Below are 27,177 nucleotides of genomic sequence, written 5' to 3'. Positions count from 1 at the left end.
GGAAATGTCTGGGGTTTGGGGGGGGTGCTGTTTAAATGTTCCTCGACCTCGTGAGCGGGGCTGGCGAGCGCGGTCCCGGAGAATCACATTTAGAAATCTTTCCGGAGAATCGCTTCCTTTGTGGATGCAAATTAAAGATGTAGCCAAAATCTTCCATCCTCGTTCGCGGCTGGAATTTTCCGGTGCCACTGAAAGTTAATGAAGTTTTGGTTGAGACGCCAAATTTTCCATTCTCGCTCTTAACAGAGAGAATTCTACTCCTAGTTGCGTTTTGATGATTCTGTTTCATATACAAGTCTATGAACAGGTATTCAGTGTACACAGAGGAATTGCAAGATGAATGATGAACGCCGACAGTAACATGACCGTGTGTGTTTTTGTAGTTTTTGTATTGCAAGGCTGTCTGGATAAATTGTTTTGCTGCTCATCAGTTGACTAATAGTTATGCACCGAGCCAAACCTTGACTGTTCATTAGCCATCTCAAAGGAGCAATTAGTTCTGTTCTTACACTAATGACAGATGCAATTTTATACAATAAAACTACAAATTGCATTAGAGATTGTCATATTTTGCAACCTGTCATACCTGTCAAACAAGATGGCGCCAGAGCGTGGTGACTCTCTGCGAGCTCTCTCACACAGATCCTCTTCCCACATCTCCTATAACCATACTAATCTCTTAAAATTTAATTCTAATGCTAACATTAACCTTTCTCTTTAATGTTCTCTTGCAGGTTTAAAGATCCTTAGACACCCATGGACAGGACGACATGACTTGACCCGACCCGGCAGGACACCTCCAACCACCCAACCTGGAAGTTGAAGAGGCCCAACCCGGAAGTCTGACTTCGACCCCGAATAGGACCAGACCCGGCTCTCGGAGCGCCTGACCTGGCCTAAGAACTAATGCCAACACTTGGACCGCACGACCCGGACCCCAAAACGAGACCTGTCCCGACCTGGAGAGGCCCATCTAGCGACCCGACTTACCGGAGGATAGATGGAAGAAACCACGTGGATATTGTAAGGAACATAAAAGATTAATGTAATGTTACTACTCTAGTCACTAGATGGTGCTATAGAGCAACCATATAAACATCATGGGCGCGATTCTCCCATGCCGCGCCGCTTGGGAGAATCGCCGTTGTAATGATCCACAGGAGGCAGGGGTTCCGTCACCACACCAGTATTTATTTGCAATAACTTACATACAAGAGCAGCTCCAAACAGTGCTGCTAGCATTCCAGTCAACTTAAGACTGCCTCACAAAGCCTACACAGGTGCTTATATGGGCCCCCTCAATGAGATATCATTGCAGGAGCTCATACTCCAATTGGCCAACCAATAATGCCAGTTGGAGGTCATTACACCCCCCCCCCCCCCCCCCAAGGTCCGAGGAATTCCTGCCAGCTGGCATTCCTCTGAGCTTCTTCCTGCTCCTCCTGTCCGGCTCTGTCACCTCTGTGTCGTCCGCCGGGTCATTCTCCGACGTGGGTGGGGTGTACCTTATACGTGCCCTTCTTTTCCTTGACGACCTCTTTGGAAGTTGTACTTCCTCGTCCTCGGGGAGAGGTGTCGCGGCGGCCTCGTCGAACATGTCCATCTCCAACTCTGACGACTGGATGACGGGTTCTGGAGAAATTGCTCGGGGCTGGGGTGTGGGTATCTTTCCCGTCTGAGCTATCCCAGCTTGAGGCGGTCCTGCTTCGACTGCCTCCAGGTGTGGTTCCGCTGCCTTTATTTGGTCTCGGTGTTTCTTCAGCACCTTACCTCCTATCGAAACTTTATATGATATGGGCCCTGTTTGGGACTCTATCGTGCCTTTGACCCACGTTGGTCCATTTCCATAATTCTTGACCCAAATCGGTGCCCCCACCTGGAAATGTCTCTGCTGCCGACTATTATCGTGCCCCCTGCGTTGGACCTCCTGTTGTTTCTCCACTTTCCCCGTTAAATTTGGGAAAAGGAGACTCAGCCTCGTTCGCAGCCGCCTTCCCATTAAGCGTTCAGTTGGCGGTATGCCCGTTGTGGAATGCGGTGTGGTCCTGTAATCAAACAGCCAGCGGGAGAGCTTTGTGTCCATTGACGCTGCCGGCTGCTTCTTGAGTCCCGCTTTTAGTGTCTGGACCGCTCTCTCTGCCAGGCCGTTGGACGCTGGATGGTAAGGGGCCGTTTTGCTGTGGCCTTTAGGAATTTTCCAAATTCCCCACTTGTGAATGCCGTTCTGTTGTCCAACACCAATACCTCCGGCAGTCCATGTGTTGCAAACGAGGCCGAGCTTTTCAATTGTCGATGCTGTGCTTGCCGCGTTTACCGGTGGACGTCCAACCATTTGGAGTGGGCGTCCACTATCACCAAAAACATTGAGCCCATGAAAGGGCCGGCGTGGTCAATCTGGGGCTCCACTGGTCTCTCCAGTTCCCCTGTTAGCAGTAAATGCTTCATCTTGGTTAAAACTGGGTCTTTTTGCGTCCACAACCGAATATGTTGTGCGTCCACTGGTAGGGTGTCCAAAAAATTTAGAGTCATTACTGTCTCCTCTACTTTCGGTATTAGCGGCGGGGTGTCTGGGAGGGGAAGTCTGCTCAAAGCATCTGCATTTGCTACTCGCGTTCCCGGTCTGTGCTCCAAAACGTATCTATACGCCGCCAGTAGCAACGCCCAGCATTGGATTCTAGCTGATGCAATCGGGGATATTGACTTGTCTTCTTTTAATAACCCTAATAACGGCTTATGGTCGTCACTATGGTGAATTCCCGCCCGTACAGATACTGGTGAATTTTTTTTACTGCAAATATCACCGCCAGTCCTTCCTTCTCGATTTGGGCGTACTTTCTCTCAGCCATCGCCAAGGTCCTCGAAGCATAGGCTATTGGCCGTTCTTCCCCATTCCTTCCTCCATGGGCTAAGACGGCTCCTACCCCGTAAGGTGATGCGTCACACGTGACCACCAACTCCTTCCTTGGGTCATAATGCTCTAGGACATTTTCGGATGACAGCTGTTCCTTAATGTCCCTAAATGCTCGGTTTTGGCGGGCAGACCATTTCCATTCTTGTCCCTTTTTCAGTAGCTGGTGGAGGGGTTCTAGGATGGACGCCCTATTTTCAATAAATTTCCCATAATATTTTACCAATCCTAGAAATGATCATAGCTCCTGGACCGTGGTGGGAGCTGGGGCTTCTTTTATTGCCCTTACTCGGTCTTCCAATGGGTGTAAGCCCGACTCGTCTACTTTATATCCCAGGTACGTCACTTGTGGGGCCAGAAAAACACATTTTTCTCTTTTCAGCCGTACGCCTGCCTTTGCGAAACGCCCGAGCACTTCCTCCAGGTTCCTTAAGTGTTCCCTGTTTGTCCTACCCGTGATTAAGACATCGTCCAAATAAATCGCCACCTGCGGTAGTCCCTGCAGAATATTTTCCATCGTACGCTGGAATATAGCGCAGGCTGATGACACTCCGAAGGGTAGCCTAGTATAACGAAAAAGTCCCTTCAGGGTGTTGATCGTAGTGAACCTCTGGGAGTCCTTGTCCAGTTTTAACTGCAGGTAGGCGTGGCTCATGTCCAGTTTCGTGAACAAAAGCCCACCTGCCAATTTGGCTTATAGGTCGTCTATTTTCGGGATCGGGTATTTGTCCAGCAGTGCGTATTTGTTTACTGTCTGTTTGAAATCTCCACAGAGACGTATCGAGCCGCCTGGCTTCAAAATTGGTACCACCGGCGCTGCCCATTCAGAGAACTGTCCTGGTCTGATAATGCCGTCGCGCCGTAACCTTTCTATTTCAACATCTACTTTCTTCCTTAATGCAAAAGGTACCGGCCTGGCCTTACAAAATTTCAGAAGGGCTTCTGGATCCACGTGCAAAGTTGCTTTGGCGCCTATAATTTCCCCCAAACCTTCTTGGAAGACCTCCGGGTATTTTTGGAGTACTCCAATCAACTGCCCGCTTCCACTCTGGAAAATTTTCATCCAATCTAAGTTTAGGTCTTTCAGCCAGTTCCGTCCTATTAAGTTCGGTCCGGAGCCCTCTATCGTCAATGGTAATCTGAGCAAATGTTTGTCATATTCCACGGGTACACGAGTCGTGCCTAGAACTTCCAGGGGTTCCCCCGTGTAGGTTTTAAGTTTCATCGATGTTTTTGTTAGGGTTAGTGGCTGGAGTCCATCTTTGCTTTTTTAAAATGCTGCCACTCCCATTACTGATATGGCCGCACCCGTGTCTATTTCCATTATTGTCGGCAGACCGTTCACCCATGGGGTAATCTTAATAGGTTCTGCTTTCTTCGTCGCAATATTATATAACTGTTCCCCTTCGGAGGAGGATGGGGCATCTAGGTTGTGTACATCCTGCGTCCCCACCTGCTTTTCCTCTTTTGCCACCTCCTTCTAGGGTTTCTATCGCTGTTACCCCACTCTGCCTGGTGCCAGAAACGGTCCTTCTCTGTTGGGGGAGCCTCAGCCGGTAGTTCCCTCTGTCTCCAATTAGTCCTAGCAGACTTGGGGGCAGTTCTGGGTTTTCCTTTGGCCCTCTGTTCTTCAGGCTTTTCCGGAGGGTGGCTATCTGGTAGCTGGACCCATTGTGGTAGTCCCTCTCCCAGGTATCTACCTCCATTGGCATGCCCTGTAGTTCCTGCGCCCCACTTGCTGCCTTTTCTAGGGACAGTGCGAGCTGTAACGCCCGCCTGCAGTCTAGCTGCATTTCCGCCAACATGCGCTTCTGTATTTGGAGATCATTTATGCCACACACTAACCGGTCCCGAAGCATTTCATTTAGCGTCGGGCCGAACTCACATTTTTCCGCCAGCCTTTTCAGGCGGGTCAAGAAATTCGTGACTGACTCTCTGTCTTCCCGCTTCGTTGTGTAGAATCTGTACCTACGCAAAATGAGGGGTGGTTTTGGGTCATATTGCTCTTCCACTAATTTCGTTAATTCTTGGAAAGGTATCGTGTCCGGCGTATCGGGATAAGTTAGACTACGTATAATGGCGAAGGCTGAGGGTCCACACGCCGACAGCAGTATAACCCGTTTCCTTCCATCCTCTGTTATCTCATTGGCCTGGAAAAAGTAACACATTCTCTCCACATATTGGGACCAGTCCTCAATAGTCGGGTCAAATGCAACCAACTTCCCAAAAAGAGGCATTTTTGAAAGAGCAAGGCCTACCCTCAGAGTGCGGCAGCTGGTCTCCGCAAGGTTCTTTGTTTACCGCGTCGCCACTGTAATAATCCACAGGAGGCAGGGGTTCCATCACCACACCAGTATTTATTTGCAATAACTTATATACAAGAGCAGCTCCAAACAGTGCTGCTAGCATTCCAGTCAACTTAAGACTGCCTCACAAAGCCTACACCGGCGCTTATATGGGCCCCTCAATGAGCTATCATTGAGTGGGCTCATACTCCAATTGGTCAACCAATAATGCCAATTGGAGGTCATTACAGCCGTTCACGCCAATTTTTCCCGAGGCGCCAGTCCAACGCCGTTCCGCCATTCTCCCACCTCGCCTGCCGGAGAATTGCCTGAGGTAGTAATAACGGCTATTCTTCCTGCCCCCCGCTATTCTGCGACCCGGATGGGCTGAAGTCCCGACGGCGTGACCTGCCGTTCACCCCTGGTATTTAAAGCACGACTGGCTGACGATGTGGAGGAGGAAGGTGAGTGGCGGGCCTCACCCCAGGCAGAAGGAAGTTGCGTCCACGGCCGGTGAGCAACACACCAGCTGGACTGCCATGGCAGGACGGTTGCGAAGACACGCTTCCAAGTGAAGATCATGGTGATGGGCTGAGGCCACTGGCGCTGCAATGAGGGGGGACGGGGTGAACTGGACGGGCGACGGATACTGTGGGCAGGTGTAAGGGCGCTTGCGTGTATGAAGCGGAATCAGCCAACCGGGGCATCCATGTATCCCATGGGCCCTGGCTGTCGAAGTATCCAAGCACCCTCGTTAAAAATGTAGTTGTCTCTCCCTCCCAACACCCCCCCCCCCCCCCGTTTAGTTCGTTATGTTTGCACAACAGCCATCAATGTTTCAGCTGCTGCCCTGCAGGTTGCCATTCAGCGCCGCCGACGCAGGCGGCTGAGAAGCTGCTGCAAAGGCAGGTGCAGCAGAGGGACTGGCTGCACTGGGCCCCGTGGCAGGCGCTCATGCTGCAGGCCCCCACGCCCAACAGGTCCAAGAGGAGGTGGAGGGTGACAATGACCTCCACGTCGTCAGGCAGGCAGAGGTCGACGAATCAGATCCTGTTGGGGTGCCGGGGGAGGAGCACGGCCAAGGCACCGGAGGCGCCCCATGCGGCCTTGTGTGTACCGGGACCGCATGTCGTTCGAGGACCTTCCGGACGCGGCATGCAGGAGACTCAGATTGAGTTGGGAGACGGTGGCACACATATGCCACCTAATGGCGCACCTGGCACCATGTGGAACAAGGGGGAGGACATGCCATCCGGGTGAGCATCAAGGTCACGGTTGCCCTCAATTTTTTTGCCACGGGGTCCTTCCAGGCGCCGAGCGGGGACCTCTCTGGAATCTCTGAGGCATCGGTGCATCCGGGCCGTTACCGACGGCCTCTATGCCGTCGCTGAAAGATACATTAATTTTCCGGAGGACCGCGCATGCCAGGCTGCCCGGGAAGCGGATTTCGCCTCAGCGGCCGGGATCCCGATGGTCCAGGGCATCATTGATGGGGTGCACATCAACATCCGTCTACCCTTGGAGAACAGGGACGTTTTCCTGAACAGGAAGGGGAACTATTCCATGAACATCCAGATGGTCTGCGACCATCGATTGAGGATAATGCACGTGTGCACCCAATACCCAGGCTGCGTGCATGACGTGTTCATATTGGCACAATCATTCATCCCCGCTATCTTCGAGGGTCACCCCCCTAGATGAGGGGCTGGTTGCTGGGCGACAGGGGTTACCCGTTGTGGTCGTGGCTGATAATACGGAGGCCACAGACCAACGCGGAGACCCGCTATAATGAGGCCCATACTGCAACCAGGGGTGTTGTGGAGAGGTGCTTCGGCCTCCTCAAGATGAGAGTCCGGTGCCTGGACCGCTCTGCAGTACCACCCCGACAGGGTTGGAAGAGTTTTTGTGGCCTGCTGTGTATTGCACAACATCGCCCAACAGAGGGGCGATGTCATGGAGGAGGATGCACCGGGTGAGCCCGATGAGGGCGACGCCTCTGAACATGAGGAGGAGGAGGAGGGGGAGGATCGGGGTGTGGGGGGCACAGGCACGACTGGGGTGCGGGATATGGCCGTGAGGCTGCACAACGACACCGGCTGGGACAACGAGCATGCAAGGCGTTGATTGCCGCGCATTACTAGGGGTAGGTCACTTGCACCGCCGATGGCACTCCAAGGGACCACCCAGCACCCCCCACCTTCCGAACCATCGCACAACCCTACCGCCCACAGCCCAACTTTCACAGCACCTTACACCAGCGGCACAACAGGATGGTCTCACACAATTGCTTCTGTCAGCGGGTGTGATCAGTGCCATGTTGAATGATGACAACCCACTCCGCGATGAGCTGTGAGCTCCGGATCGCTACGCAATGTCTGACTCATGGCTATATCTGAACTCTCAACCTCGGTGGTCCCTGTATGCGTCACGGTAACTCCATCACATGTCCACGTGGGGCAGTGGGCGTCGGTGTGCTGAGGACGACAGGGTGTTTGGGTGGGGGGGGGGGAACACCAGGCCTCACCGTTGTACTGAACTTCGAACCCCAGCGTCACTCGGTCCCCCTCACAATCCCCTCAGGCACCGGACATAGCACAGACGCATCTAGGTTTGGTGTAACAGTGACTTTAATCGTGACATTCAAAGACAAGTGCCCTAGCCCCTATAACTAAGATGTGCCCTGCACCCGTGCCAGCTTAATACGTGTCTAACTTCTTGGCCTTACGGACTCTACCACTACGTCTTGGTGTTTCCCCAGACGGTACAGTAGGAGTGGAGGCGGACTGCTGAGACTCCTGCCCTGCGACTTGGCTCCCTGTCGGCGCGCGTTTCCTGGGGCGTCCCGGCTTGGATGGGCCAGGCTGCTCGGCGGGCGTGCTGGATGTCGTGGTGCCAGCCTGCTCTGCCCGCTGCCCACCAGATGCACCAAGAACAGAACGGGGGGAGTCCGAGTGTTCCGGTACCTCCCTTGCTGGAGTAACCGGGACGGCACCGGAACCTCCTCCTCCCTCGGGGAGCCCAGTGGCCCCCGGGCCTCAGAATGGGACGGCCTGGGTGGAAGCCATGACCGGCACCACTCCCTGCTCGTGGACGCGGATGGACTCCTCCAGCTGCGTCTGCAGTGGCCGGATGACAGCCGTCATCCCGTTGTCTAGTCCCTGGGGTTCCAAAGGCATCGGGGTCTGTGGGTGGGTCTGGCAAGTCCAGGAACCCGGGAACCGTCTGGGCGGCAGCTGGGTGCTGGGCCTGGGCTGCCCTCCGACCGTCCAGCCCCTCGGCTGCTCCTACCTCCACCTGCTGTACCGGTACGGATGTGTGGTGAGCACCAGTCAATGACCCAGAAGACTCATCACTTACGTGCCCAACCGAAGTGAGTGTATCTGCGATGGTTGACGTGGTGGGTGACAGCAGTGCCGCATACGCAAGATCTTCATCTGTCCCCAGGTCTGGGGTCTCCTGGCTCGAACCTTGCCCCGGTGCATTTAGTCCGCGGCCCATGTTAGGTGCCGTGTCCTGGATGTCCATCGTCTGTCGCGACGTCCTCTGTGCGTCACTGTCCTGAGTGACTGTCCTGTCGCCGTCACTATCCTGGCTCGCAGCCCCCTCCTCATCCGCCTCACTGCCTTCTATGTCCTGACTGTCCATCCTGATGTCTCTGTCTGTCCGTCCCCCTCCAGTGGCCCAGCCTCAGAAGAGGGCACTCCTGCCCTTGTTCCTTCCCCTCTGTGACGTGCGTCCCTGTGGGCGGAAGAGGTTGGAGCTGGACAGTGGTGGAGTGACTGCGAAGTTCCAGGACGATCAGCTCCTGGCCCTGGTGAACACAATAAGGCACGTACCGTTAGACACGCAGGGTGGGGTGTGAGGGGTTGGGGTGTGAGGGGTTGGGGTGTGAGGGGTTGGGGTGTGAGGGGTTGGGGTGTGAGGGGTTGGGGTGTGAGGGGTTGGGGTGTGAGGGGGATGGGGTGTGAGGGGGATGGGGGTAGTGATGGGCTGAGGGACTGTATGCATACGGGGGAATTCTCACTTGGTGCTGCGCCTCCAATCTGGCATGGCGCTACCTCCCGGCTGGCGGCTCCCCCAGCGAGCTCCAGAGCCCTCTGCTCATGGACGGTAAGGGGTTGAAGCTCAGGTGATCACCCTCCGGTTCTTGAACACTCCCGGTGGTTGTCAGCAGTCTTGCCCTGTGGGGGGAAACTCAGGGTTAAGCGGTCATCAGCAGGACGCACACATTATCACTAGGTGGGGGGGGCACACGTGTGTCGGGTGCAACGTGGAGCCCCACCCCCCCTCCCACGTGGGTGGGGGGGGGGGCGTTGCCCGAGGGCAGTCTCGGGGTACTTACCCTCGCAGCCCTCGTGAGGTGGTGTAGTTTTTTCCTGCACTGGTCTCCCGTGCGGGGGATGTGCCCCACTGCGCTAACTGCCATGCCAACCTCTCGCCATCCCCGCTTCACGGTGCTGCATGGCTGCCGGTGGCCACATCTGGGGCAAAGGATGGCCCTGCCCTCCTCGACTGCGTCTAGCAGTGTCTCGAGATCGGTGTCCTGGAAGTGGGGAGCGGCAGGCCGGGGCTCAGCCATCGGGGCCTTTGTGCCGATCGCGCACTTAATATGACACGGCGCGGCATCATTCTGGCGTTGTGAGATGATGCCGCTATGGCGCCACGCCCACCGCGTTTCTCATGGCCCCGCTGCTGGCCCCTTTTCGGACCCGGAATCGATCACGGCGGGGGCCATTTCGAGACGGCGTTCACGACGGCGCGGGGACACTGTCCCGCGATCGGAGAATCGCGCCCCACATGCCTCCTTGAATACTGGGAGAGAGACAGGAGACACAGGAGAGAGTGGAAGGAAATCAGACTGAGTAGATGTGACATAGTTTAGCTGATAGCATATTTTAGTGTTGTAGAAGTGTAGTGTATTCTTTACAAAACTAATTCCTTAGTAAATGTTCAAATCCAATTCAGTGTGGTGTAATAAATTAGCTTTGTCTGTTAAACACTGCTTGCTGTTCTTTGTCAACATTACAACCTTCACCATCCTGAAGAATAATACAAAGAACACAACAGTGGAGGCCAGACCAGACCTACTCCAAGGCCCAACTCCAAGAGCGCCCGACCAGAGCACTAACCCTGGAACCGAACATAGGACCCGGACCAACCTGACCCAGGAAGCCCAATCCCGGATTAAAGACCCCCAAAGCGGCAGAGGACCCGATCTTGCCGCAAAGCAGACCCGTCCTCGCAGATCCCCGGGACCCGACCAGATCACAAACATGCCCCCCCCCCCCCCTCGCCCCCCAGCAACCCCAAAATCTCAACCAGTGTCCAGGACCCTGCCAGACGTGACCCCGAAAACGAAACCAGTGCCCCGACCCCGCCAGACTCAACCACCTACCTTCCACAAGGTCAGAGTTCTCCCCGGATCCCGGGGCCATCCAGAAGCAGCCGCCGACCAAGGAAGCAAGGGAAACGCGGCAGTTTGCTGGTGAGACTAAAGCAAAATGGTTTCAAGACTCTTCATCCCAACATACTCCTGGCAAACGTCCAAGCGATCGAAAACAAGCTGGATGAACTTAACACTAAACTTACCTCTCAGAGGGAAGAGACTGCTGTGTGCTTTGTTTCCATGCCTCACCGAAATGTGCCACTCAACCTGAAGGCTTCTGAATACACCGGACGGACCACATGGCATCACCGGGCAAAGTGAAGGGTGGAATGGTTTGCCTCCTCATCAACTCCTCCTGGTGCTTGGACATGGCGACCCACTGTTCTCCAGACATGGAATACCTGACCGTGAAGTGCCGCCCATACTACCTTCCATGGGAGTTCACTTCAGCCATTATCACAGCGGTCTACATCCCACACCAAGCAGAAATGTAGATGGCACTGGCCAAATTGTACTCAGCTATAAATAACAATGAAACAGAATACCGGAGGCCTTGCTCATCGTGGTCGGGGAATTCAACCAGGCCAGCCACAAGAGTGTAATGCCAAAATTCCATCAACACATCTCCTGTCCCACCAGGGGCGCCAATACTCTCAACCACTGCTACACAAAAATCAAGGGTGCCCACCGATCCATCCCCTGACCGGACTTTGGAAAATCGGACCATAAGACGGTGCCTCTTCTCCCGGCATACAAGCAGAACGCAAGAAGGAGAATCCGGTTAAGAAGGTTGTGCAGTGCTGGTCCGAAGGAACAGAAGAGCTCCTACGTGACTGCTTGGAGTCAGTGGACTGGCCCATAACTAAGAACTCAGCAGCCAATCTTAACAAGTATGCCACCACCGTCACTGACTCTATCAGCAAATGTGTAGAAGACTGCTTGCCAAAGAAAACAGTACGTATGTTCCCCAACCGGAAACCACGGCATAATCAGGAGATTGACTCCCTACTGAAGGCCAGGTCTGAGGCGTTCAAGTCAGGCGACCCTGGCCGATACAAGAAATCCAGGGACAACCTCCGCAAAGTCATCAGGGAAGCCAAGAGACAACATCAGACCAAGCTAGGGTCACAGACCAATGTCACAGACTCTTGCTGGTTGTGGCAAGTCTTAAATAACGTAACGGGTTACAAAGCAAAGCCAAGTAGAATCTCCAGCAGTAGTGCACCCCTCCCCAATGAACTCAATACATTCCATGCTCGGTTCGAGCAGGAAACCATCAAACAGCTGTCAACCGCCCCAGCAGCCACAGACACACCCATACGCACCGTCACAGCTTCCGAAGTCAGACCGGCCTTATTGAAAGTGAACCCTCAGAAAGCAATGGGTCCTGACGGGGTCCCTGGTCCTGCACTCAGATCCTGCGCGGACCAGTTGGCAGATATATGTGCGGACATCTTCAACCTCTCCTACTCCGTTCTGAGGTCCTCACCTGCTTCAAGAAGACCACCATCATACCGGTGCCAAAGAACCAGGCAACGTGCCTCAACACCCATCGTCCGGTGGCGTTGACATCGATTGTAATGAAGTGCTTCGAGGAGCACGTCTACTCCGTGCTCCGAGAATGCTGCAAGTTTGCTGATGACACAACCGTAGTGGGTCGGATCGCGAACAATCATGTGTCAGAGTACAGGAGGGACATAGAGAACCTAGTGGAGTGGTGTAACGACAACAATTTCTCCCTCGATGTCAGCAAAACTGAAGAGCTGGTCATTGACTTCACTGTACCTCGGTACACGTGATAATAAACAAATCCAAGATCCAAGACCTCAGACAAGGACAACTGTTATGTCTTTCAGAAGACAATTTACCTGAACCAAATTTCAAAGTGATTTGGCATTTAAGATATTGTGGATGGAGGAGTCTGAGATGAGAGAGAGAGAGAGACAATAAATCAGTAATTTGGAGAATAGGCAGAATAGTAAAAAATAGGAAGGCAAAAAGAAACTATGAAATTACGTTATCAAGGAATATCAAGCAAAATAGTACAATATTTTATGGAGCATTAATAAAAAAGGGGGTGATGTGAGTAGAACCAAAAAGAGATAGACAGGATAATATATATGTCATCGGTAATTCGAATTTTAGAACAGGTAGACATGACATTAAATGATGAGATGAGTAATGAGATAAGTGCATTTAAACTAAAATAGGAGTATTGAATAAACTAATGTAACTTAAGAGGGTAAAGGGGGAATAGTCAATACTAAGGAAATGGCAACAATTTATAGGGCGGCATTAATATACTTGGATAATGGACAAATCATTTTTTAAAAAAAATTTAGACTGTTCAATTCATTTTTTCCAATGAAAGGGCAATTTAGTGTGGCCAATCCACCTACCCTGCACATTTTTGGGTTGTGGGGGCGAAACCCACGCAAACACGGGGAGAATGTGCAAACTCCAAACGGACAGTGACCCAGAGCCGGGATTTAACTTGAGACCTCGGCGCCGCAAGGCTACAGGGCTAACCCACTGCGTCACAGTGCTGCCCAATGGGCAAATAATTGGTAAATTTGGGACTATATTTTGGTAGGAAAACTAGGGAAGCCGATTATTACTTGAAAGGTGCAAACCTAGGTGGAGTGGAGAAGAAAGGAATCTCAGAGCGCAAAAATCATTAAAAGCTGCATCATGGGTTAAGAGCATTAAAAATTAAGCCAAGCACTAGGTTTTATTTTTAAAGGGATGGAATTGCAAAGTAGGGAAGCTAAACTACACCTGTATTGAACCTTGGTTAAATCACTATTAGTGTACTGCATGTAACTCTGTTTGCCTTATCATAAAATGGATATAGAGGCACTGGAGAGGATGCAGAAGAGATTTACAAGAGTATTACCAGAAATGCGTGGGTACACATATCAGGAAAGGATCGACATGCTGGGTCTCTTTTCTCTTGAAACGAGGAGGCTGTGGGATGACCTAATAGAAGTATTTATAATTATGAAAGGTCTTGATAGAGTAGAGAGAATGTTCCCTCTGGTAGGGAAGAGCTTGACTCGAGGCCAGCAATATAAAATAGACAATAAGAAATCTGATTGGGAATTCAGAAGAAACTTCTTTACTCAAGGTGGTGAGAATGTGGAACTCGCTACCACAGGGACTGGTGGAACTGGATAGTATAGATGTATTTAAGGGGAAGCTAGGCAAACACGAGGGAGAAGGAAATAAGAGAACTATGATGATAGGTTTAGATGAGGAACGATTGTGTGCTGCATGTCCTATGAAATCCTATGTATTTCAATTATGAAATGAGGTATAATTTGGCAGTATATGTGGAATGTTAGTTTGATGCACAAGAAGTGGCGATTATGGGTTTGACTCTATATTCTTTGACTGTGAGTTCCTTATCTCACTAAGCCATATTGGAGGGAGATAAATTGCATTGTGAATTACACAATTCCAGTTAACAATGCAAGCATAGTCAAAGGAGCAGCTTACTGCTGAAGAGGACAGTCTCCAATTGTCCATCTGGAGTAGAAATTAGAAACATTGATCAATGATAGGGGCGCAGGAACAGATGAGCTACTTACAACATGGTTAATGATGTATAGATTAATGCTTTCAAAACAGGAGATGGAGACGAGAAAAAAAAGTGCACTCCATAACAGCAATATGATAATGAGCAGTTAAACTGTTTTTAAAAAAATGATGTTGCTTGAGGGATTATATTGGCGAAGACACTGGGGTTAATTTCCCTGCTCTTCGATGTCCTGGGACATTGTATTCCCATCTAAAAGAGCAGCTGGTGCCTTGGTTTAACGCTGATCTGAAAGATGACAGCTACGACAGTGTAGCACTCCCTCAGTACTGCACTGGAGTGTCAACCAAGATTCTTATACTCTGGAGTGGAAATTGAATGTACACTGATTCATTTAGAGGTGAGAGTGCTACCAACTGACCCACTGCTCTCAGATCAAGGGTCTCCTGTAGCCAATATGCTCATTATAACTCTGTTCTTATTCAATTGTAATTGTAGGAACGAGCAGTATTTTCTTGATTCTTCAGATTTGGGCAATACCTGCCCCTAGTATCTGAAGACATTAAGAATCAACCACAGTGTGGGATTGGAATTATAAGTAGATCAGATTGTAGAAGGATGGCAAGGTCGCTTCCCCTCAGGACATTAGAGAACAAGTTGGGGTGGCACAGTAGTTAGCACTGCTGCCTCATAGCGCCAGCGACCCGGGGTCGATTCTGACCTCTGGTGACTGCCCATATGGAGTTTTATTTCTCCCCTGCATGGGTTTCCTTTGGGTGCTCCGGTTTTCTCCCACAGTCCAAGGTGCAGGTTAGGAGGATTGGCCATGCTAAATTGCCCCTTAGGGTGGGGTTACAGGGCAGGGGATTGGGCCTAGGTAGGGCGATCTTTCAAAGTGACTCAATGGACCGAATGAAATGGAAATGAAATGAAAATCGCTAATTGTCACAAGTAGGCTTCAAATGAAGTTACTGTGAAAAGCCCCTGCACTGTAGGGGCTCAAGTTAGGTTTTTAACCATAAAACAGCAGCTTTCATGAGCATTTTCAGATACTAGCAATAAATTACCAGACTTATTGCTTTCAATGTCACAATCTGCCATAGCAGGCTCAGTTACTATTCCAGTATCATAATTAGTAGACAGTTTCATAATCATTAGATTACTGCCCCCCCCCCCGCCCCCGACAGGAATAAATGAAAATGCTAAGTATCGCTATTTTGCTGACAATAATCTGGCACAGAATGTAAAGCGTTACTTGAATCTTAATGCTGATTTATGCAGTAATTGCTGAGCTAATGCCATATCTACTTGCGGGTCAATGTCATGTTTCAATGTATATCAGGTACCTTTGCAGCAGTGGTAAAATTTGTGCTGGCTGCGAGGCTATTGGGAAGGGCAGTCTCCGAGAAGCATTGGTAGACATCAGTTACCATATAACGTCAAAGTAGGCAAAGTTTAGAAGTAAAACAAAAATCCCACTCGCTATTTGTTGATGACTGTGAATAATCAAAAACAGCTTGCCTACCCTATCAACCTTTTATAACCATTAAAATCTTACCAGCAGTTAAAAGTCAGGGAGCAGAGCTTGAGGTGCACATTTCTGCATGCTTGTATTCAATTTTACAGCAATGTAACGAAGTGTAAACATGACTCCATACACAACACTGCTAAAAATGGAGAAGTTATAGCATTTTAAATGGGATAGGCACCCCCTGTGATTTTCCTGGTCAAAGTTACCCATGGAATAAAATTTAAAGTAATTTAGATACAACTATTTTTGTAAACTGAAAATAGCATTATGTCCAGGATACAGTAACTCAAGAGTGGGACTAGAATAGCTTTACATTCTCCAGAAATAGATTAGTGTGATGGAAACATAAATTCTTGTTTTATGGAAGGATGCAATGTTTATATTTGCAACATTCAGACATGAATAAATCAGCACCAAATTGAAATATATATCAATGCTAATAGTCAAAAAAGTGCAATTCAGAAGCAATTTTAAAACCTATTATTTAAATTAAGCATCAATAGACAAAGCTCCCACCCCCACCCCACCGCCAGTACAGTCTCTCCATTAGCAAGACCTCGGCTGTGCCTTTGCATGGCGACAAATGGCACTGGGCCTCTTGCAGCCTTAGGCTAAAGTTTCAGAGGAATGTGGAAGAGGTTTGGTTGGCCCCCAGACATTCAATGTGCAGGCACACCAGGACACACCCTCATGCTCATGAATCAAACTTGCAGCAATGGGTGAATACCTCAATGCCTTGTAGATAACTTGGGAGAGTTGAAGCCTAAGGTGGTAAACCATGACAAGCAATCTGGGGAGGAACCAAAAGTGGACTGATATCTAAAAATGTCATCTTTCTGGTAAGTCCTGAAACTAAGCCAGTGTCAAACGTAGTGCTTTGCATTTCTACGGGAGGTTGAGAAGGGGATTCTGACATTTGGGCTGCCCAGGGTATCAATAAATGTTACCCAGTTTTGTGCCCTGGAGAAAGCACTCCAGTTTGGCTGCAGAACATTAACACTGCACAGGAGGCAGGAGTTACAAGTTACAAGCCCAAACTTAAAATTGATTGGCATAGAGAATGGGTGCTATAGGCTATCTATGATGGTGGGAAGGACCGCTGCCTCCCCCTGGTCAGCCACCACCCACCTCAAGTCAGGCAGCCTCGATGAGTAAGGTGCTGAATGGGTGCTTGGAGCTTACGGTCTCTGCTCAACAAGTAGTTGGAATCCATCGCAGCAGGCAAACAAACAAATGAAAAGAAAGAAGATATCACCTTTTCAGTTGGAAAGCTGGAATTTCAGGACTATTCACATGGGATGACCGACAACTTGTAGCTGGTTGACAATGTGCACAATGCAATGTGACCAATATGAAACTTGATAGGCTGAACATTGAACACTGACATAGCTATCTGCAGAATCCCCCTGGAATTTCAATGCAGGTGACTATGGTGATGAACTTACATCCTTCTAAGCTGGAGCTGGAGGCATTTGCAACATCCCACAGGTTACGTTCAGTCTTGCGTACGGGAGGTCATTGAGCCTCTCTGTTCAAAGAAAGCCAACTGCATTTCATTCGAACTTGTCAGAGATCAGCAGGCAGAACAAATATGCAACTTTACTAGGATTTCAAGACTTGTCAATGCCAATAACAGCAGCATATCGCTTTGCGAATGCCTCTTGGCAACTCTGCCATAACCTGGAACTGAAATGGTTTCCATGCTCCCAATGCCCAGTTGGTGTATCATGCAGGTCTATGCTCAGTAACCTGGCAGTAATTCTGATGCCTTCATTCTGTAGCAGTCGCTGTGCTGTCAACATACAAGGCCTCTTGCAAACAAAAGGGTGGCTACTGTATGGCATGGGCTATTCCACTAACAATATCACTTGCGCCTCTGGTGCGGACTATGCCATCTTGGCATGAGCAACAGCAGTCCGAGCTGGTGGGCTGACAGGCAATAGCAAGAACACTGCTGGTGTGTCAGAGGTGGGCGTTCTATGTTCATGTTCCATCGAGCCACTGCCACTCACCCCATTCAATCCCATGTAATTTGCTGGAGGCCACATTGCTGGATTGCTGTGACACATTACAAACCCCTTTGCACTTGGTAATCCAGAGTTATGATGGCACCAGTCTGAGCTTGCATGAAAACAACAACTTGTATTTATATAGTGCCTTTAATGTAATGAAACATCCTCAGGTGCTTCACAGAAGAAATATAAAACAAAATACGATACTGCATCAAGTAAGGAAATATTAGGGAAAAGCTTGGTCAAGGAAATAGGTTTCAACAAGTGTCTTAAAGGAGGAAAGCGAAGTAGAGACACGGAGAGGGACAATTCCTGAGCTTGGGGCCAAGGCGACTGAAGGCATGGTCACCAATGGTAGAACAATTAAAATTGGGAATTACGCATCCCGGCCCTGGGCCACTCTCCGCGTGGAGTTTGCACATTCTCCCTGTGCCTGCATGGGTTCCGCCACCACAACCCAAAGATGTACAGGCTAGGTGGATTGGCTATGCTAAATTGCCCCTTAATTGGAAAAAAATAATAATTGGGTACTCTAAATTTAAAAAAATATAAAAATTGGGAATCACAAAATGTTAGATTTAATAGAGCAGGAATATCTCGGGTGGGGTACAGTGGGGTTGTGGGGCTGAAAATAAGAATGAGAATTTTAAAATCAAGACATTGCCTGACAGGGAGCCAATGTAGGACAGTAAATACAGGGGTGAAAGGGTAACGGGACTTTGCCTAATAAGATGACCTTGCATGACAGCAGATTGAGCTTTCACTGCAACACCAGCCATTGAATAGCTGCTGCTTGCACTGCATATAAAGTACTGGAAAAGATGGGTTCCAAAACCATGGGTGGATTTAGCTCAACAAGGCCAGCAGCGCGGGTTCAATTCCCGTACCAGCTTACCCGAACAGGTGCCAGAATGTGCCGACTAGGGGCTTTTCACAGTAACTTCATACTTGTGACAACAAAGGTTATTATTATTATTATTAAGTACTGCGCAAAGCCCTGTGCCAAGTTGGTACTGGATGCCTCCATGCTCCTCGTCAGTGAACACAGGTTTTCTGACAGATTTCCCAATGTAACAAGGTTTGTGTGTGTATACACATCAACCCTACATATTCCTCATCTGAGCTCTCTGTAGTTAACTTGTGCCCCGTGTCTCACCACATTCTGGCACCAACTCTAATCTATCCTCGATGCACCCAGGGCAATGTTTTGCAATTTAGGTCAGAACTCTAGTGTTGGTGTCAAATGGGAGTCATGATCCTGCACTGTGTGGGAAGCTGGTACCCAATGACTTTGGCTGGACTGGCCCATTAGTGGCTAGATGGCACACTTTGATGTCTAAGTAATTGATGATAGACAGACTAGTGAGGCTGGTGTATTGATAGGAAGCCCTCCAGCATCAAAGGTGCTCCAGTCTGTCATTGAAGGCAAGGGAGAGAGATGAATGCTTTCACCTTGAGGTACTCCCTCAGGAATTTGAACCAAAATGAAATACAGTGCCATGTGGCTGCAGCATGTAGGCTGGGGTGGCAGGGGGAGGATGTGGGTGGAGTACCTAAACAAAGGCACCCTGGAGCCCAGGACAACTACAGGGAGGCCACCTCTAAGCAGCTACTGTGCTCCCGATGACACAGGGAAAATTCCACTCGGCCTCTGATGGGTGACTTAATTGGTCAGTCAAGAAGCTTAACTCGCTCCCTGCCTCCTTACCCTGGTGACAAAAACCCCGCCCACAGTGTCAATATCTAAACTGGTGGCTGGGAGTGATCGAGAAAACAAGTAATGATACTGTGTCTTTATTATCCTTCCATTCCTGGTGCTCCCCACTGACTAGCCAGGTTGCCAATCTTTCAAGGCAAAAGGGAAAGCTGTGATAAGGGGAAGGGACAAAGTGAGAGGTACATGCTTATACTTTTTTGCAACTTGCAATTAGAAGGGACTGTGGGAACGAGCAGGGAGTGGGATGTCAGAAGGAGGATTATGTATGAATATATGGTCACTTTCAATGGTTTAGCCCCACCGCCAGTCAGCAATGATTATCCCAATAATAGCCAGCACGCACCAGCTCCTCCATGGGGGCTAGAATATGCAAGTGTAGAACCGGCACGCTGGCTGGCAGGGGTTTAAAATACCCCCTATAAGTCTGTTTGCTTTATCCAAAGATAAAAACAATGATTATCAGTCAAACAATATTAGAGGACACATGAGATACTGTAAGAATGACAACCGTTGGCCATTTCCTATCGACCACCTCAAACTATTACATAGTTCAGTTTACCTTCAGCTCTGAAACTGTTTCCTGTTTCGATTTTGCCAGTTCTGCTATTTTAGCTTTCTGCTCTTTCACCATGGTAGTCAGCTCATGAACCAAAGTCCCTGATTGTTTCTCCTTCTGTTGTGACTGAGCAAGGGCCTGTTTGTAGTTTGCTAGTTCTGCTGTCACATGGTCAAAACCACTTTTTACCTGTGTTTTTTGAAGAAACATACGATTACAGATTAACATGCTAAAGAAAGGTAACTTGTACTTACTTCAATCTCTTAAAAAATAAGAAAAAATTTCTTTTATACAGTGCTTTTCATGATCATAGGATGTTCCAAAGTGCTTTAGTCAGTCATTGTTGTATTGTAGAAAAACAGCAACTTATTTGCAAACAGCAACAGAAACAAATATTGGCCTGGACAACAAAGCCAACTCCTGTTCTTCTTGAAAATAGTGTCATGGGATCTTTTCTACATTCATCTGAAGAGGCTTGGTTTAACATCTCATCCAAAAGACAGCACCTTCAACAGTGCAGCAATCCTTTCATACTTCCTCCACTGTAGTGCCAGCCTTGTGCTTAACTTCTGGAGTGGAATATAAACCTACAATCTTCTGATTTAGGTGCAAGAGTGCTACCAACTGAGCCATAACCTACAATAAATGCAAACTTACAAGGGAGTTAGACTCATCGTCACCTCATTTCAGAATATTTGATCCTCAGTATTTCATTTTCCAGAACTTAAAATCCTGATGAACAAAGGTGCCAAAGGGCGTGGAAAAGATATCTGGAAAATTACTTCAAACAAAACTGAAAGAGTACCACAATAGGACATGGAGTTCAAACTAGTAATGGAAGTATTATGATGAATATCAGATGGCTAATCATACGTGGTATGGATTTTCAGTAGGACTGTTGAGGGGAAAACCCTAGAATAATTTAAGAAAGAAAGCCGACTACAACAGAGGGAGACTGTGGGTACCTACTGGATGTGTTAACTAAAATGGATCATAAGGCCTTCCTCATCTATTTTGATTTTGTAATATTAACAATAAATGCCTCACAAGGTCGGAACAGTAAGGCCTGTTTGTGCACCTTTTCCACAGGCTTCGTGGCTATTTGGTTGAAATACACTTCCCAAAAGGAGCTGTTTTTCTTATTTGATTTTATTGGTGACAATATTATTATTGTGATTCTGTCTCTAAAAATTTGCTGCCATAGCTTTTTTTGCTCATTAAGGTTATGGTTTTCAGTTTTTTTTAAACCCTTCTTGCTTGTAATATCTTCAGTTCATGAGGCAGTTTATTTCTCAGCCCCAACGTTAATCAGTCTTGGAGTTAACTTAGTCTCACATCCTTTCCCTTCTTCCTCAACCACTTAACCTTTCCAATTTCAAATAATTATCATCTTCCTTTTTGAGCTATGAGATTTGCTTCTCCCCCTATTTCCAATATCTGCATTAAGAAAAATTCTAACTTTTCTCTTTGTCCTTTTCGTGCTGATGTTACATTTGTGTACCCTAGTTGCCAACAACCTAGCCAGCAGAAATAGTTTTGCTTAATTTTATCAAAAGAACCTCAAATTGGAATACCTCTATCAGTCCTCGCTTTAACCATCTGTGGAAAAATGACTCTTAGTCTCGCCACATAATTAAAGTGATTTATTCCTGATAGCAAGTTTCTTCTATTCTGTTTCCCTGGCTTTGATCTCATTGTTACAGTAGGATGTCCAAAAATGGGCACCATTTTCTAACTGCAACCTAACTAACGTTTATAATAGGTAGAGCATTATTCTTTTCTTTCGCACTGTGTAAAGTCTCAGGCAGGCGACCACTCGGAAGTTATGACTGTAGAAAAGTTTTGATTTATTCCCCTTACTATTTACACCTCCTAATCCCCGAAAGGTCTCCCAAGCCGGGGTATGCATGTCCCAGCAGTCCTAGGAAAAAGGGGGTAGCCTTGCCCCTTTCATCTGGGTAAATCGTACTCAGGTGAGGCCACAGGGACTCTGACGTTGCAGATCCCTGGGCCCCCTGTAGGGTTATAACACACAGTATATCCATGTTGGTAACATTTAGGATTCTTGTATGTATTTCATTGATCAACTTGTCCTCAGGTTTTTAAAGATTCATCTGTTGAAACTCTTCGTCTGTCTGTGCTGCCAGTTGTTTTGAAGAATATTAAAACAGTGGTGTGTGTAGCTACTTGGTCTGTGTACAATTCTTTATTAATTCTAAATTATCGCTGAAGTAATGTACTTTACATTTTATATACTATATAAATATAATATATAAATAATTGATCCTTTTTATGTATATGACTTAATTGCATGAGTTAATTGTTTGGAATGGGCTTAAAACAATTTAATACGTTTTGCCGACCTTTAAGCATTTCAATGATTGTCAAAATAAACACATTTTAATTTGACTGATTCTTATGGGCTGTAAATGGCTTTTCCTGAAAATATAATTAGGATCTTTAATTACCTCTTTAAATCGATTGGCTTCAATGATAAGAGCCATGCGAAATTCATCCTCCAAAGTAGTGTACTGCTGATTTAATAGGTCAATTTTTTCTTGATATCCTTTCAATTGCTGAGCATGTCTTTCTTCTTCTTTTGCCACCTCTCTGAACAAAGCAGCATGAAATTCTGGTCCGCTCAGAGTAACTCTGGATTCTATTTCTTTCCTACAGAGGAATTTAAAAAAGATCATTTTACATTGTTAATAATGTGACATATTTCAAATTTACTTTAAATAAAAAAGACAATATATTCAGTAATTCCCAAGCAAAACAACACCATGTTAATGAAGGTGATCCACCGGCCGTGTTGCGCCCGAATGGGGGCGTGATGCGACCAATAGATGCTGGGTGAGGCCTTTCCCGGGCTTCCTGACTGCCAGTATGCCTCGCGTCATCTAACCAGATCAGGACCCCACTCACAATGGGTGGGACTAGATCTCACATGCTTAAGTGGGTTTAAAACCCTCTTAAGTGCGCTGACCCCATATTTAACTGGCTCCTGGCATCTGCCAGCCTCCCCAGGGAGACCCCAGACAGGTGCCAATTAGTACTGGTCTTCACAAACATGGACCAGGCGGAATGGCACCCTGGTGGGGGCGGCGGGGGATTCTCTCAGGCCATCAGAGGCTTTTGGGCGATCAGGGACAGGGCAGGGTGGCCCCCTAGCCCTCCTCCTGGCACATGGGCACCTTGGCACTGCAACTCTGACATTGCCAAGCTGGCAGGAGCACTGCCATCCAGGGTGCCCTGGTAGCACTGCCAAGGGTCAGGGCCCAAGGGGGGCCATGCTCATGAGAGGAGTGTAGAGAGGAGGTTTGAAGGGTTGGGGGAGGGTACTGGAAGGGGGGTCCTGGAAGGGGGGGGGGAAGGCTTGAAAAGGGGGGTCCTCAGTGACCCCACAGTGGGGGGGGGGGGTAATGCCCATGTGTGTGTGGGGTGACATTGACCCATGGGTGGGGTGCGCGCGACACCCTCAAGCCCACTTAGAGATCTGGGCATCCTTTCGAAATGGTGGCCCAATCTCGGTCTGGTCAGCGAGTACAGCTCCCCAGTGACGAAAATAATTCAAAATGTGGGCTAGTCCAGAGAGAAACTTCCCAGGACCCCAAAAAGAGACCAAGTGTGGTTAGAAAACAGTGGGGAATCCGCCGACAGAGCCAGGGAGAAACTCCCAGCAAAACCCACCTGAAATGACACCTTGAAACTTTTCCGTTAGATCACACCCTAAGAGTGACAGGTTTTGCAAGGAAGAGTGTATGTTCTTTAACACACGTTGGTCTGGATTTTGCACCCCCATTTGCCATGGGTACAAATGGCGACGGGGGTGCAAAATCCTGCGAGAGCCGATATTCTCACTGGCAACTCGCAAAGCAATCATCCCCGCCTCCACCAGTGATGTAATGGGGTCCCATTTTATAGCAGCTAGCCCCTTCAAGGGATGCTCGCGGAGGGGGTCATGTGACCCACTGGTCCAATCAGGGACGGGAGTTGGGAATTCACTGGGATGTGTTGGGACTTGTCCCAGCTGTTGGAAACTAGAGCGGAGTACGTAAAGGCCGTTATAATGCACTCTGTAAACTGTTGTTTATTGTTGGAATTAATTGTTGTTTCTTATAAGTTCTTCAATGGCAGATCCAATTCTTCAAGTTATTGCACATTTAAATATCATTAGCAGACTCCCCCGCTTATTGTCCCCTAGATTTGGATCTGTCACGTTGGCAAGTTTTACAACAGAACTGGGAAAATGCGAACCAGACAAAGGGGGCGGAATTCTCCCCCCCCACGCCGTCCCGAAGCCCACACGCGATTCTCCCACCCCCCCAAACCGGCGCGGCGCGAATCACAGCTGGCCGCAGGGAGAATCGCCGCTTGCCGTTGGTAATGGGCGAGCGGCGATTCTCCGGCCCGGAAGGGCCGAGCGGCCTGCCCAACACAACAGGTTCCCGCCGGCACCATCCACACCTGGTCGCTGCTGGCGGGAACAGCGCGGGAACGCTGGGGGGGGGGGGGGGGGGGGGGGGGGGGGGGGCAGAGGAAGGTTCCTGCACCGGGGGGGTCAAAAGGGGTCTGGCCCGCGATCGGTGCCCACCGATCGGCGGGCCGGCCTCTCTGAAGGAGGACCTCCTTTCCTCCGCTGCCCCGCAAGATCGATCCGCCATCTTCTTGCGGGGCGGCTGCGGGGAGGACGGCAACCACGTATGTGCGGGTGACATCGTCATTTACACGCCGCCGCTTCTAGCGGCGCCAAGGCCCAGCGCGCGTAAATGACGCGGCGCCGCTCCTAGCCCCTCGGGGGCGGGAGAATAGGTGCTGGGAACGGCCTCCGACGCCGGAGTGAAACACCCCGGTTTCCACTCCGGCGTCGGGACTTAGTCTCTCGATTGGAGAATTGCGCCCAGGGAACCTGCCGGGGAACAAACTACAGCCCCGGAACATTTCCAGGCAGCACCTCGACAGTGCCCCCTGGCGCTAGGGGCAATGCCAAGGAGCAACTGTGCCAGGGCAGTGCCAAGATGGAGGAGTTCCCTGTGCCTGCAGGGGAGGGCATTCCCTGTTTATATGGGGGCAGGGGGCATGTTTCCTCCTGTGCGTGGGAGGGGGTCTTCGTGCCCGCGGGAATCATTGATTTTCATTTTTAACTCTGTTAGATTGGGGTGCCCTTTAAAGGCATGGTGGGCTCTGCCAGGGTGATGCTGTGGGACCCGTCTCCAGCATTTCTACACTCTAGATGTTGGAAAATATAGCAGGGAATGTTGGCAATGCAGCTGGTTCCCTGGTGGCGGGGTGGGTGAGCCATGCAAAAGCCTGTAGACTTTGGTGGAACCGGAAGATCCGGCCAAAGCCAATGGCTTGTCACAGGGATTCAGGAGAGCTGGAAAATCCCGGCCTGTCATTGAGACCGACACTGTATCTACAGGAAATTGCAACACAAATAAATACAGTTAACAATGAAAAAGAGTTGGGATCAACGATAACTGATCAGCATTTCTACCGAGGTACTAAGCTAATGGGTGGGATTCGCTGTTCGCCAACGGCAGAATCGGGAAATGTGATTGGGCGGAGAATCGGTTCCTACGCAGATATCAGTGGGCACTGATTTCACAGCAAATCGCAATTTTCTGTAGCCTCGACAACGGCGTCAATAAGTTCCGGAACAAACAAATAGTAAACACCATTGGCATATCATTAGCGGGCCCCACAGGGTAGTCTCCATGACTCTTCGCCTCCAATGGGCAAATTCCCGATGGCAAGGTTCACTTGTGCTTTCAAAAATCGTGAAATAGCAGGTGGCTTATGAGGGAGAGAGAGAGAGGACGCAGAGAGGAGCGGCCGCGGACTGCCGGATCGGACACTGACCGGGCTGGCTGGGGTGGGGGCCCTGCCAAGGCTGGGGTGGGGGGGGAAAGAAGAGGCCGTGTGGCGAGGATAATCCCCCACGGGACTGGGGCGATGTCCAGGCACAGACCTCCATTGCCACGGCCTTCAAGGCAGCCATCTTGCTGTGCACCCCACTGATTACCCACCTTGGCCTCGGTTCTGCAGAGTGGCACCGACCAGCCATATGGGTGCCCCCATTCCCCACCCCCGGCTGCCACACACCAGCTGGGCATCAGGTGGCCTGCCCAAGGGCAACGCCCACTGTAGCCCCTACGGGGGGTACGGCGGGGGCCACGGAGCGTACTTTTGGCAAGGGCAGCGCCAGCCAACTGTAGCCATGGCAGCAGGGATGGACGCCAGGGCCAGAGGCTCAGCGGTGCCCAGAACAGATGGGGCCTAGGGTGCGGATTGGCGTGGGAAGGGGACATATAGGGTCACGGTGACGGTCGGCATGAACTTTTACGCCACGGGCTCCTTCCAGGAGCCGAGTGGGGACCTGTCAGGGATCTCAGAGCTCGGTGCATGGATGCATCGGCGCCGTCAAATAGTAAACACCATTGGCATATCATTAGCGGGCCCCACAGGGTAGTCTCCATGACTCTTCGCCTCCAATGGGCAAATTCCCGATGGCAAGGTTCACTTGTGCTTTCAAAAATTGGAGGCCCTATATGCTCAGTTGGCACATTTCAATGTGGACCAAGCCCACCAGGATGCCAGCACAGCGAGGTTCGCCGCCCCGGGTCCAGGGGTAGATCGACAGGATGCATGTCACCTTACGAGCATCTGCAGATGACAGGCCACTGTACACAAACCAAAAGGGATTCCATTCGATGAACGTTCAGCTGATATGTGACCATCAGCTGCTCAGCGTGCATGTCTGCACCCGATAGCCGGGGAGTGTGCATGACGCCTTCATTCTGGCACACACAACAATTCCAGTCCTCTTCGAGACACCTCCCCCCACCCCACCTGGCGTTGTGGGGGGGGTTGGCTCCTGGGTGACAGGGGAAATCTACTGCAGTCGTGGCTAATGACGCCTACCTGAAGGCCACAGACTGACTCTGAGACCCGCTACAACGATGCCCACACAACAGCCAGGGGCGTGATCGAGCGGCGTTTCGGCATCCTGAAGATGCGGTTCAGGTGCCTGGACCGCAATGCAGGGGGCCTACAGTATGGCACTAACATGGTCGCCCTCATCGTGGTGGCTTGCTGCACCCTCCACAACATCGTTCAGCAGAGAGACGACGTGCTGGAGGAGGGGGATGAATGGCAGGAGGACGGGGGGATGGACAGGACTTGGGATCCAGGCAGGATGGGAGGCCGCATAACATATGCCAGGGCCAATGCGATCAGGATGC

General features: G+C 49.8%; 1 protein-coding gene across 6 annotated transcripts in view; it reads right to left on the bottom strand.

Annotated features, from left to right (window-relative positions):
• Nucleotides 1–27,177, bottom strand: part of lrrcc1 (leucine rich repeat and coiled-coil centrosomal protein 1) — a 218,278-nt gene that overhangs the window by 73,341 nt on the left and 117,760 nt on the right. For all 6 annotated transcript variants that reach the window (XM_072467939.1, XM_072467941.1, XM_072467943.1 and 3 more), the window contains 2 exons: nucleotides 22,402–22,603; nucleotides 19,937–20,122 (listed from right to left, as the gene is read on the bottom strand). In XM_072467939.1, the coding sequence (XP_072324040.1) occupies nucleotides 19,937–20,122; nucleotides 22,402–22,603 (388 nt within the window). The remainder of the gene's footprint in view (nucleotides 1–19,936; nucleotides 20,123–22,401; nucleotides 22,604–27,177) is intronic.

The sequence above is a fragment of the Scyliorhinus torazame genome, chromosome 11 (assembly GCF_047496885.1).
Source record: "Scyliorhinus torazame isolate Kashiwa2021f chromosome 11, sScyTor2.1, whole genome shotgun sequence".
NCBI classification, from domain to species: domain Eukaryota; kingdom Metazoa; phylum Chordata; class Chondrichthyes; order Carcharhiniformes; family Scyliorhinidae; genus Scyliorhinus; species Scyliorhinus torazame.
This window is presented reverse-complemented; position numbering and strand designations above follow the sequence as displayed.